This window comes from Rhinolophus sinicus, chromosome 14, assembly GCF_057876585.1.
Source record: "Rhinolophus sinicus isolate RSI-liver-muscle chromosome 14, RSI-T2T, whole genome shotgun sequence".
In the NCBI taxonomy this organism is placed as follows: Eukaryota; Metazoa; Chordata; class Mammalia; order Chiroptera; family Rhinolophidae; genus Rhinolophus; species Rhinolophus sinicus.
This window is the reverse complement of record NC_142514.1, coordinates 106,459,567-106,472,230: the sequence shown is the minus strand read 5'-3', so window position 1 is coordinate 106,472,230 and position 12,664 is coordinate 106,459,567. Positions and strand designations below refer to the sequence as shown.

Genomic DNA, 12,664 nt, shown 5'->3' with positions numbered 1-12,664 from the left:
ACGGTGATAGTAATTCCTGGTTTCTCCTGGAGTCCTGGTTTCTCAGGACTGCTGTGAGGACTCTATGGGAAAATGCTGTCTATACAGGACTTAACACGAGGCCCGGCGCTTAGGAAGCACTCTACGACTAGTAGTTGGGGTTGTTAAGAAGACAACCTACCATTTTATAAGGAGAAAAACTGAGCCCAGAGTGGAGGAAGAGATCACCTGATAAAGCACCAAGCAACTTGTTGGCAGAAACCAGTGAGGAGCCTGGACGCCAGCACAGTGTCCTCTGGGAAAAGGTGCTGCAGCAGGGCGGGGCCCAGACCTACCTCCAGGTAGACCACCCAGGGCATGACGAGCGTGGCTACGAGGAGGTCAGCCACGGCGAGGCTGACGATCAGGTAGTTGGTGGTGGTCTGCAGCGCCTTCTCCCGGGACACGGCCATGCACACCAGCACGTTGCCAAAGACGATGATGAAGATGAGCAGGGTGAGCAGCGTGGCATAGTAGTTGTAGTGGGGCTTGTCGGCCTTTCCTTCGGACCCATTGAAGGGCCGGCTCCAGTTCTGGCTCTCCAGGTTGTCATCATACCAGGTCAGGTTCAGTGGATCCATTGGGGCAGTGGGGCCACTGGGTGGCCAGGCTCTGGCCATGAAAAATGGACACAGGGAGTGAGCAGGAGGATGTCCCAAAGCATGCTGCTTCTCACAGAGGACTCCAGAGCTAAAACCAACCACTGGAAGTTAATAGAAAGAATTCGCCAGCCTCAGAATGTTAAGTTTTGCATCCAACAATTTTCTTAAAACATTGGGGACTACTGCTACTATTCTGCTAGCACGTTTTTGCAGATGGTAAAACAAATGAGCAAGTGTAATTTGTAAAAAGTACAATACAATAAATGAGCTTGAAAAGAGCTGATCATTCATTCATTCATTTATTCAAAAAACATTTATTAAGCACATCGCATGCAACACACACTGAAGTTAATGAGGACTTTCCACTTCTAATGGTAGGAACAGAAACATGCATTCATTCATTCTTGATTCTATAAGTACTTAATGAGCATTGTTCTATATAGTCCTAGAAACATAAGCAGAAACAAAACATACATGGTTCTCCAGCTCACAATCTAAAAGAAACAATGGCCAATTAATCAAGCAATTAAATCTGTGAATGGTAGGAACTAGGAAATGGAATCGGGGGAGAGACACACAACCTAGTTAAGGGATTCAAAGAAGGCTTTCAATAGGAAGTGACGTGACATTTAACACATACCTGAAGGCTGTGTAGGAACTATCTAGGAAAAGAGTTGGGAGCCGGGGGAGAGGTCTAGACATAGGCATCGTCATATGCAAAAGAGCTAGTGAGCTGGTGCCATGGTGGAGGGCTAGAAAGAGGTTTGGAAGAACTGAAGCATAAAGGGTTGGCATCAGTTAAACTGGGGAGACTGCAATAGGTGAGATCGTGGAGGGCCTTATAAGTCATACCAGGAGTTTAGACTTGACCCTAATGGCAGCAAGAAGGGCATAATCAGATAAGCCTTTCAGAGAGAAGATTCTGGTTGCTGTGCAGAGAATGGAAGAGCAGGGCCAAGCGAGGTGGCAGGACACCAGCTGGGAGGCTGTAGCAGGAACCCCAGCAGGAGACGATGAGGTCTGTATATGTGCACTAAACCCTGAGGACCGTGCATCTCATCCCAGGGGGAGGAGACAACCTGAAAAAGGCAGCATCTGAGATGAAGTAGGAGGAGTTAGCCAGGCAACCGAGTGGGGGTGGGGAGGGGTGGGGTAGGGGGAGATGTTCCAGCTAGAGCTAACCTAACACAGTCCCAAATAGCAAATAATTCTGTTTGGCTGAACCTGTAGGGCATGACGGTGACGCTGGGGAGAATTACGCTGGAGGGCCATTCATGGGCCAGATCAGGGCTCGTAAGCTTGGGAGCCCCTGAAAGTTTGGGTGCAGAGGACTGACTCCACTGGATTGGTATGTTAGAAAGGTGGCTGGCTGCTGCAGTGTAGAGGGGGCCTTGGATGGGACTGAGGTTATGGCTATAATTCAGGCAAGAGATGGTAGTTTCCCGGATGAAGATAGTGGGAATAAGATTGCAGAGAAGTGCTCAGAACCAGTAGTGAAGCTGGAAGGCAGGTCCATGGAATTCGGCCATGGGGTGGGGGTGGGGTGGGAATGAGCAGGGAGAGAAGGAATCCAGGATAACTGCATTGCTGCACTGGGCTCTGGGAGGCTGGCAGCGCTGCTCACCGAGAAAGGAGAGCAGCAGGGAGAGGAGGACTTGAGCAGCACTGATGAGCTTGACAACCTGTGTTTTGGTTGTGATTGAAACATAATGCGCACATAATATAGTTGGCTTTCCTGTTAACAAATGTATTCCTATTTCACACAATGGAATTAAATGTATTAATATTTCAAGGCATTCCTCACAAAGCACCATGAATAGGTGCTATGGTACCCAAACGGATTTGAAATCCATCAATTTAGGCCATTTGAGATGAACGTGGTTCCATGTCCAAATCAGCTAAAACGGGTCAGAGGGAGAGGGGACCCCTGGAGAAGGGTGTGCCCACCTCTACACCACCATCTCTACCGGACACATCTGCTCTGCCCGTCTCAGCAGAGGAGTATGGACGATATCACATCCTGCACCACCACTTTAGAGTCCGGGAAAAGCAAAATGCCTAATTCTACGTGGGGTGATATGGAAGCACCCGATGCAACAAGTCTTCCAACTCTAAGGTAGAGCTGTGTCATATTGATGCTGTCCTCTGCAAAGCCAAGTGGTCCCTCTGCCCATTTGAAGCACACAGCGGAAGACCTGTGTGTATGTATTGACCAGAAAACAGTGGCTGCTGCTGCCATTCATTTACTCAATCAGCATCTATTGAGCCTGCTGGGCAGAAAGCACGAGCCAGGCACTGCCAGGGGCCTGCAGACATAGAAGCACACTCTGCTCCCCAGGATCCTGATGCTTCCTCTCTGCCCGCTCCTCCCACTTCCTTAGTCTCTCTCTGGGTAGGGCTAGTGGCCTCTGACTCTGGGCTCCCTGGCTCCGCCACCCCACCCATTCTCTGCGCCTAACCAGACTTCTGTTTCTGCAGCACAATCCTGAACCTGCCTATGATAATAGCTTCATCTACTCGTAAAGGATTTGATAGTTTGCCAAGGTTTTTTGTTTGTTTGTTTTTTGATATACTATCTCATTTATCCTCCAAACACTCTCTCAGGTTTGTAATTATCATCCCCACTCTACAAAGCAGAAAAATATCTGGAAAACTTCCTCTCCCTTCTCTCTATTTGCCCAGTCCCTACACACCCTTCACAGCAGCTTGATCAGGGTCATCCTGCTCTGGGACCCTTCCCAAGTCTTCCTGGCTGGATCTTCTCCCTCTCTCCTTGGGGCTCACACAGCACTATTTCATGGCTCTGTTCTGGAACATACCCATTTTGTGTGTCCATTTTTTTCATCGGGGTGTAAGCATCTCAAGGGTTACACTGTTCTGCTCGTGCCTCATCTTCATGGAATAAACAAAAGAGCATTCTCTCTCGTCCTCTTCTTCTGCCTCCTAACACTATGATTTTCAGGTAGGAAACGTTCAATAGATGTTTGCTGAACTGAATCAAAGGTTCTGTGAGTCCACCTGGGAAGAACCATCCCGCCCCCCCACACCCCCCACATACACACACATTTGAAATTAGCTGTTAACATAGGTGGTTAGATTAGCAAGTGACAAAAGAATAATGCAGCCCAAGAGTACTAAGGGTGTTGCATGTTGGGTCCCCAGAAAAGCAGACTCTGAGGGGGAAACTAGCATGCAGGAAATTCATTGGGGAACGTTCCCAGGCTAAAATCCTGCAGGAAGTCAAGGAAGCAGGGCTGGTCAGAGAAGTTGGGCTGCTTTGCAGTCACACCAAAGGCCTCAGAGGATGGTCCCCTTTGTCCCCTCTCATGGTGTCATAGGTTGTGGGCTGTCCCAGGAACAGAGTATGGCCTTGAAGAGGCATCTCTCTTCAGTAGTGGGCAATCACCAACAGGTTGGACCCAACTGCAAACTGTCAATTGTCAACACTCCCAGTAGTTGGGGAAGGAGTGCTCCAGCTGTGCAGGGGTCCGGGCGGCACACTACCCTGCCCACGACAGTGCCCACGACAGTGCCCACCACAACGCATGCTCAGAAATCAGAGAAGACATGCACGTGGGCACAGTGGGGGGCGTTCATGGGAGGCTTCCTGGACCAGGGAGAACTTAAACGGGGACGTACAATTATGGGTACATTTTAGATAGCAATTATGAGCCCCTCCAGTCAGGGAGAGGCTGAGGTTGACATCCATTCCTCTGCAGGCCGGCTACTCTGCAGGGCGGTAGTGAGTTCCTTTACCCAAAGCTGGAGAGGCCTGATGCGTTTAATTTTCTAATTTAGTATTTCTTCTCAATTGTTTTCGGTTTTTTTTTTTTTTTTTCTGATACAAATGTAATATATTCACATTATAGAAAGAATGGGAAATCATGGAAAATGCCTAAATGCCTGTAGACCCTACTAACATCTTGGCACAGGGTTGTCTTCCAAGCCCCAAAGCCAACAGCCTTCCCTCCTATGTCCTCTGCACCCTTCCTACCTGGGGCTCACATCTTTCACAGCAAGGGCTGCCTGGCGAGCTCTCACACAACATCAAGCTAAGCAGCAATTCGGACATCAGCAAACCCGTCCCACAAATGAGGTACTTATAGGAGCCGGAGACCAAAAACACCTGAGTTCAAATCCCAGCTCTACCCTTACTGGGGTCTTGACCAGAATACCTGGCTTTTCCAATCTGCAAAATAGTGACAGCAATTACTGTGGTGAGGCTTAAGTATGCTGATGCGTATGTGGCCAGCACAGGTAAACCCTCAAGGAATGTTAACTGTAAAAACAAAACCAAGCAAAAGAGTGAAAAGGAACAATCAGACCACAAGCCTGAGGCTCAGAGGCGAAGTGACTGGCGCTGTCCAAATGCTTCCCATTGGGGTCAGAAGTGCTCCGGGGATCCTGCTACACCAAGCTGCCTCCCACGGCTCCTCCTTGGAAAGGCAGGGCTGGATGAGGGCAGAAGGCTTCCGAGGGGCAGCATCCACCCCTTGGAAGGAGTAAAGGGAAAAAAAGGCAACACCTGTTCCTGAGCCATGGTTATAGGATACATGTGTGACTCTCAGGATGGGGTAGCAGCTGGCCTGCAAGACGCAGCTCTCCCAGTCTCCCTGCTATAGTCAGCAACTGTAACGCCAATTGCCATTATTTCCTAGGCTCTAAGATACAATTCAGTGTAAGACGCTAAGATGCACCGTTGTTCATGTAACACCAGGAAAGAAAAAATACCATCAAAACCCAACACAGCTCTAAGATGCAGTTGATTGTAAAATGCATTCTGATTTCAGAGACACTGAAATGCCGGGGGGGGGGGGGGGGGCGGAGACGGGATGGGGGGGACGATGTGCCACTTACAATCAATGAAATACAGTAACTTCTGGCATTTCTCTGCTAGGATTGTCTCAGGAGGCCTGAGAAATCCTGCTGGTCCCCAGGTTGCCCCTGCTTTTGCTCCAACACCATCCCTTCCCTTTACCTTCTGTCCCTGGGATGCACAGGGCTCCAAGGGGCACCCCATGAGAAGACAGCACAAGGAGGGGCCAGGCTCACTCCAGGGGCCCCTGGAAAACCCCTGTGATCCCTGCCCTTGCCCTGCTCCCCAAGCTTCTCCATCCAGGTCAGAGATTTTGCCTGTGGGGGGAGGGGAGAGCCCCAGGTATTGTGGCCTGGTCCTGGTTCCAGAGATGCCAGGTAAGGTCAATACCCCCCCTGGGCCTGTGTAGGTGGGGAATGCCAGACTCACACAGCAGCCAGCACCCTGGATTTGCCAGGATGGTCCAAATTTCTTTTTCTTTTTAGAAAGGAAGATTGGCTAAATATACTATAACCCAAAGTGAATTATTCTTAACAGTTAGTTACAAGACTTTTCAGATAAATAAGATCACATGTAATTTTTAAGTTTTTTTCTGTTGTCAGAGCAAGCATCTTGATTTGGGGTTATGAAAATACAATTAACTTGCTCACCAACCTCCACACACCACCTCCATTCTCCTCCTGCTTCAGAGTCTCCAACAAATGAGCATTTAGTGAGTGCCAAATACATGCACAGTCACTGCCATTTCTTAGCTTTTATGGTTTTAGCTACTTAGTTCTGTTTTCTGGGAGAGGAATGGATGGACATAACCCTGCTGCTACGGACGCTCCAAAATCCGTATTTTGAAGCCCTAACCCCTCAGTGTGATAGTATTTGGAGGTGGAACATTTGGGAGGTGGATAGGTCTGGATGAGGTCATGAGGGGAGGGGTCCTCATGATGAGATCAATGCCCTTGTAAGAAGAGACCCGGGAGAGTTTGATGTCTCCTTCTCCCCCTGGCATGTGAGCACACAGTGGGAAGCAGCCAGCTACGAGCCAGAAAGATCCCTCACCAGAAGCCGCCCATGCTGGCACCCCGATCTCAGACTTCCAGCCTCCAGAACTGTGAGAACACGAGTGTCTGTTTAAGCCACTGAGTCTCTGGTATTTTGTTACAGAGGCTGGAGCTGAGAAAGACACCTGCAGATGCCAGGTCTCACTCAAGCAGGGGCTGCCTCTCCCCCAGGGTACCATCTTCATCTTTCCTGTGCAACAAAGCAGGGCAACTGCTGCTCTCCACCCCACCGTCACCAGGCAGCACTCACAGACAAGGTTCCAGGTATGCTCTGTGGCCTCGTAGGCTTTTCTTTCTCAGTTGTCCTGGTGTAGGGGAAATAGGAAGGAGCCAGGGGTATGGGAAACTCCATTTGTGTGTGTGACGGCAAGACTCAGGCCATCAAAGTCCAGAGATCACCTGGCCCTCATCTACGTATCTCCAGGATTTGTTGTCCCGCCCCAGCTTCTCAGGGCAAAGGTCTACTGAAAGATCTTCTAGAATCACCCACTCTGGTGGTCAGTACCCCTCCATCACGTCTGCCCTAACACTCAGCCCACTTCCAGCCTGTTTCTTACTTGTTCTCTTCAAAGCCTATACAGTAGCTTCTCAACGAGATGCCAGGAATGAACCGAGATGTGTGGGGTTATCAGGGCAAGTGGAATGTGCAGCCAGCATTTCTAGCCTCCAGCACCTCTGTCATTTACAATTTGCACCTTACAAATGGTACCATTTTCTATGCGCCCTAATCTGAAAATTCACTAACTTTCAAGTTTAGGAGTGCTGTTAGATCCCAGACAGACACTTGGAGACTAGCTGGCCCACCAAGGCTGCCCCCAGATAGCTGACACCCCCATCCTCATGCTTAGACCACCCACTGCACTGGGGGCAGAGGACAGGGAAGGGTGGGTGGGGGAGAATAGATGTTATGGCAAGGAGGTGGGCTGGTCTCCCAGTCACACCCAGCAAACAGAAACAGCTTCTCACAAGTATGTTGGAAGGAAAAACCGCTTTTAAAGTCCCACAGTTTGAGACTGACACCCCAAACTGACATTTTCTCTCAGGAAAAACTAGGAGACTATGGTTATCCTTGGTCCCCAGTCTGTTAGAGCAACCTGAGACCCTGAAGGAAAGCTGGCTGATTCCAGAGGAGAGAGGAAAGAATTCCGTTCTCTCTTTGGTTTCAATTCCATCTGCCAGCAAAGCTCTGGGGCCCAGGGCCCAGATACAGGGAGGGCGGGAAGGGGTACTGAGGAATCCTTCACACAGTATAAACTCCAGAAACCTGGTTCTCAAGTGCTGCCTCCTCTGAAAGTTTGGCATTTGAAGAAATCAAATTGTCTAATTAAAATTTAACAATCCCTTATCAGGCTCGATGGCGGGTGAGACACTGCTATCTTAAACACATCACATTCCCCTCTTTTCTGAGACTTGAAGCATTTCAATGAAAAAGCAGGAGTGGGGAGGCATTTGGTATTTGCATTTCAAAAACAGCTTGCTGAAGCGACTTGAGTTGGGTGGGAATTAGTAGTGAGTGGTAAGGGGCTAGTCCTCAGACCACCACAATTCAAGCCACCACCTGCTCCTCTGGTCAAAGGTCCAGGCTGTGACTTGGATGGGCTTCCCTAGCTCTCCCTGCAGCTCCAGGAAAGAAAGGTGGGAGTGGAAGAGGGAGGGAAGCAAGCCCCCACCTTGTTCCTTCCTGCTCCAAAGGAAAAAGGGGAAGAGTCACAGAATAACACCTCACTTACTGCCCCCCAGGGGGGCAGCCTCAGCAAGGGACAGAGGAAGGGAATTCAGGCTCCCAGAGCCCTAGGTCAGGCAGCCCAGAGAGGGCCTTCTGGGCCCCCGACCTTGGAAAGGCCTCGGTGGTGGGTGGACAGGCACAGTCCCATCTTATCTCCATGGAAAGGCCTCCAAGCCCCTGGGGGCTGAGGGAAGGGATGGTGGGGAAGGGTCTGTGGAGGAGGAGGATTGGAGAGGAATGCTGGGATGCAGAATAAGGGAGACTAAGGACTGGGGGTGGGGCGGTGGTTGCTGTGACCTCCAGGACACACCCTCTCCTTGCCCTGAACATCTTTTCCAGCATCCCGGGCCCAGACATGCATGGGAATGGGTGGTAAGGTTGGGGATCTGGCTCAAGCATCACTACTGACTCTGGAGGTTAGAAACACTGATGGTTTTTTCCCAGTTAAGGAGAAGGGACACCCTTTCCTCCCTGGCTCAGGCAAGGCCCTGCTCCCAGAAATTCCTGGGCTCCAGAAGTTCAGGGGTGTGGCGGGAGTATCCTGTTCCCTCCTGAATTCCCTCTATTGCTTCCACCCCTCTCCAGCCACAGCCTCAATGCTGTTGTAGGGGTCAGGTCTGAACTACTTAAAGAGGCCTAGACTAGTAGGAAACCTGCCTTCCTGACCCCTGGGGGGTGGGAGAGGTAGGCCACACAGTGACACCATGCCCCCCTTGTGCCCACTCCAAGCATGGCGAGCCTCCCTCGTCCAACCTGCATTTCTGCAGGGCAGCTGCTCAGCAGCAAACTGAGATCCGTTATGTGTGGGGAAACTGTCAGGGTTTCCTCAGAAAGTGTGGAACAACGTTCGTGCTCTCTAGCTGTGTCTGGCCTCACCCTGCTGCAGCCAGGAGGGTGGGCACGACCCTCAGTGGCCCAACCTAAGGCTCACAACCTGGTCACCTGCTCAAAGCCTTTCCTCCTATTCTCTGGAGTTAAACCTGGCCAGGCAGTCCGGGCCTTGCCTCCTACCTCACAGCCAAGAGAAACTGTCCTTGGATGGATGCTCACTCAACTTCCTGTCACCGGAGCCACAAACCTAGCAGCCTAAGCCCCTGCTCCCCTCCCGCAGGTCCCCATGTCCCAACCCCTGAGCAAGCCCAGTCCTTCCACCAGGACTCAGAAGCCAGTCCTGACGACCTCCTCCTCCTCTTCAGCCTCAGGTCAGCCCTTTCTCCAGGGAAGCCTTCCTGATGCTCTAGCTCAGAGGTGTCCTCTTGTTAAATGCTCTCAAAGCACATGCGTTCCTTGGTGGCACTTATCACAGGTGTAATTAAGTCGTTAGTTGTTGTTTAATTACTTGTTTAGTGTCTGTTCTGCCTGCCAAACTGTGAACTACATCAGACCAAGGATCACACTGTCTAGTCTTCTTATGGCCTTCTCACTTCCCAGCACAGCACCTGGCAGTGGGAGGTGCTCAATAAATGCTTGAGAGTCGTCAGGACACCTATTAGGTTGGTGCAAAAGTAATTGCGGTTTTTGCAATTCTTAACCTTTTAAACCGCAATTACTTTTGCACCAACCTAATAGTATCTGCCTCAAGGGTGAAGGAGCCAGTCCCAGGGTGTTTTTCTATCCTGGTTATTGTTTTTCTCCCTCGATCCTTCTCAAAGGGTCCCAGTAGCCTCCTCTGAGATCTCTACCTGGAACGCTAGGTCCCAGGCACGGTGGCATCTGGGGTTGGATGCCCGACTGGCTGGAGTCCACCTGGGGAGTCCTCCGCTGGGCCATCCCTGGGGCACACTGTGTTCCAAGGCACTGAAGGTGAAAAAGAACACACGTGTGTGAAGGGGACGAGAGGTATGTGGGGAGGTGGGAAGATAACCTGAGGTCTGTGCAAAGGGAAGCACAGGTTGCTGGGCTCCTGGAAAGCCTGGGGGACAGGGTTTCACAGCAGCTAGATTAGTGTCACACTGTGGAGGTGAAGTCGTAGCAGGCCCAGGTGGCCGGGAGTGTCTCCTCACTCAGCACCAATCAGTGAACATACAGCACTCACAGTAGCCCCTCGAGCGCTGCTGCGGCTCACAGCTCATCTGAGGAGCTGCACGGTGAGGTGGGATGTCCCAGGGACAGTCTGGAGCACACACAGCTCCTCCTCCAGCTGTGGAAAGGGGCCCCTGCGAGCGGATTTGTCTAGGAGCAGGGAGACACCAGAGCTGAGACTGACTGTGGCCTCTTATCTCTGATGCTCTCGTCCTGGACTTGTGCTCTGTTTCTACTTCTCCCCAAGGTGGTCAGGGGTCGCTGGGTCTGCCCAGGTGTCCTCGGCAGTGCGGATTGCCTCAAGAGGCTGGGACAATGGAGGACTTCAGGGCCTCATGGCCTCATCCCAGGCCTCCCTCATGGCTGGGCCAGGAGCCTTGGGCTCTACGGTGGGGTGAGGCAGGGTCTGGGGACCTGAATACAAGAAGTGTCTGCCTGACAGCCCCATCCCTGTGGATTTTGATAGTTCCATAAAAATGTCTCCTTGCAAACTGTCAAAGTGTCACATATTAATTAACTGTTAGCTGAAGTGACTCAGTATGGGGAGGGGGTGGGGGAGAATGGCTCCAGGAATGCTAAGCAGTGTGGTGGCGGTACCATTCTCTGCGTGCACTGCCTTTTGATGAAAACTCCTTGCCGCTCAGCACTGTGCGAGGGAAGGGGCAGATCACTGGGACAGCTCACGTGTGTGCAGAGCAGGTGGGAAGCAGGGTGGAGGGCGTGGGGTCAGGGCAGTGTGGACAATGCTCAGGAAATCTAAATTCAGAACGGAGCCCACAGGCTGGTACTGTTTTGTTCTTCTTCCTGTTTCCCTCCTTCCTTGATTTTCTCCCAGGAAGAAAACAATTGGGAAGTTGAGCTGGGTTTGCCCTGGGGCCAGGCCCAGTGACAGGAGCCCAGGAGGCAGGCACACTCAGCTGCCCAACTCAGACAGCAGGAGCCGGCAGAAGAGGGAGGGCTGGGTCTCAGACCAGCCTCCTTGACCTTTACTTTAATTTCAGGAAAGAATTGAGAAAACATGCTCTTGAAAGTCAAGAGGGAGACAAATCCTGAACCTTATTACTCTAGAAGGAGGAAAAATAATCCTCACTATTTGGCAGAAAATTGCTCTGCTTTATGAAAAGACATCCCTGTTCATAAAAACAGAGAGAGGGTCCAGTCCAAATAACAGCAGACATCTGCCAAACCACTGCTGGGAACCCTCGGAAAGCCCCTCTCCCCACACCCCCCTCTGCTTCGGCTCCAGCAAGCTGGAACTGGGGACATTTCCTTTCCATAAAGGAGAAAGGGGTGGGGGTCAGCAAGATTTAACTTTATGACTCCCACACAAATACCAATTTGGTGTCGGTACCTCAAGAAGAAGTGAAGATAAAACTTCCCAGGAATGCAATCAGCAAAATCCAGATTGTGGAAAATGCTTCAGGACAAACAACGTGGTTTCTTCCAAAAATAAATTGTGAGGAAACAAACAACAAAAGAATAAAAGCGACTTAAATGCCATATCAGCCAATAGCAAAGTGTGGACCTTATTTGAATCTTGATTCAAAGAAACCAACTTTTTAAAGACCCTTGACATTCATGAGACAATTGACAATCTGAAGAGTAGATTTTGGATGATATTAAGGAATTCTTAATAATAATGTTTAGGTGTGGCAGTGACATTCCAGTTAATTTTTTCTTAGAGTCTTTAGCTTTTAGACATATACGCTGAAATATTTACAGATGAAATTCTATGATGTCTGGGATTTATTTGGAAAGAATGTGGGAGGGGCAGGGTATAAATAAACAATATTGGCCATAAGTTGACTGTGGTTGAAGGTGGGTGATGATACATTGAGGTTCATTGTACTATTTTTATCTAATGTTGTATATGTTTGAAATTTTCTATAACTGTGAAAATAGTCTAATCTGCTCTCTAATGTCCCCTACCCCCAAATATGGATGCAAGCCAGACTTGAGGCTCTTTCTGACCCTGTTCCCTTATTACAAATGCTGGCTTCCTCTCTTGCCAGTCAGGCCCAATAGACTCTCCCTCTGTCCCCTTCACTCCTGTGGCCCTGTCCAGTACAGCTGGCGCTCCGGGACCCTTTCTCAAAGACATGAAAGCTTAGGTCTAACGGGCCATCTCCTCCCTTTCACAGAGGGCAATGGTTTAAATGGTAGCAACAGGGTGTGTGTCTGTGTTGTGTGTGTGTGTGGGTGGGTGGGTGGGTGGGAGGGGACTGGGCGGGGGGATAGACACTCACTAATGACTAATGTAACAGCTACTGAGCTCCTATTCTATGCCAGTCACTGTGAAGCACTGTGCATATATTATTTCATTTAATCTGCACAACAGCCCTATGAGATTAGACACTATTTCCATGTTACAGATAAAGAAACATGAACAGAAAGGGTGAGAAACTTGCAAGTTCACTCAGGTGCA

The 12,664-nt window shown here is 50.2% G+C and overlaps 1 protein-coding gene across 3 annotated transcripts in view; it reads right to left on the bottom strand.

Moving 5' to 3' along the window:
- The window catches only part of DRD2 (dopamine receptor D2), a 69,645-nt gene that overhangs the window by 13,095 nt on the left and 43,886 nt on the right, over positions 1-12,664 (bottom strand). For 2 of the 3 annotated variants that reach the window (XM_019753352.3, XM_019753353.3), the window contains exon 2: positions 315-630. In XM_019753352.3, the coding sequence (XP_019608911.1) occupies positions 315-599 (285 nt within the window). In that variant the 5' untranslated portion in view covers positions 600-630. Of the gene's footprint in view, positions 1-314; positions 639-12,664 lie in introns of those variants that run through there. The other variant, XM_074335464.2, reaches the window with a different exon arrangement.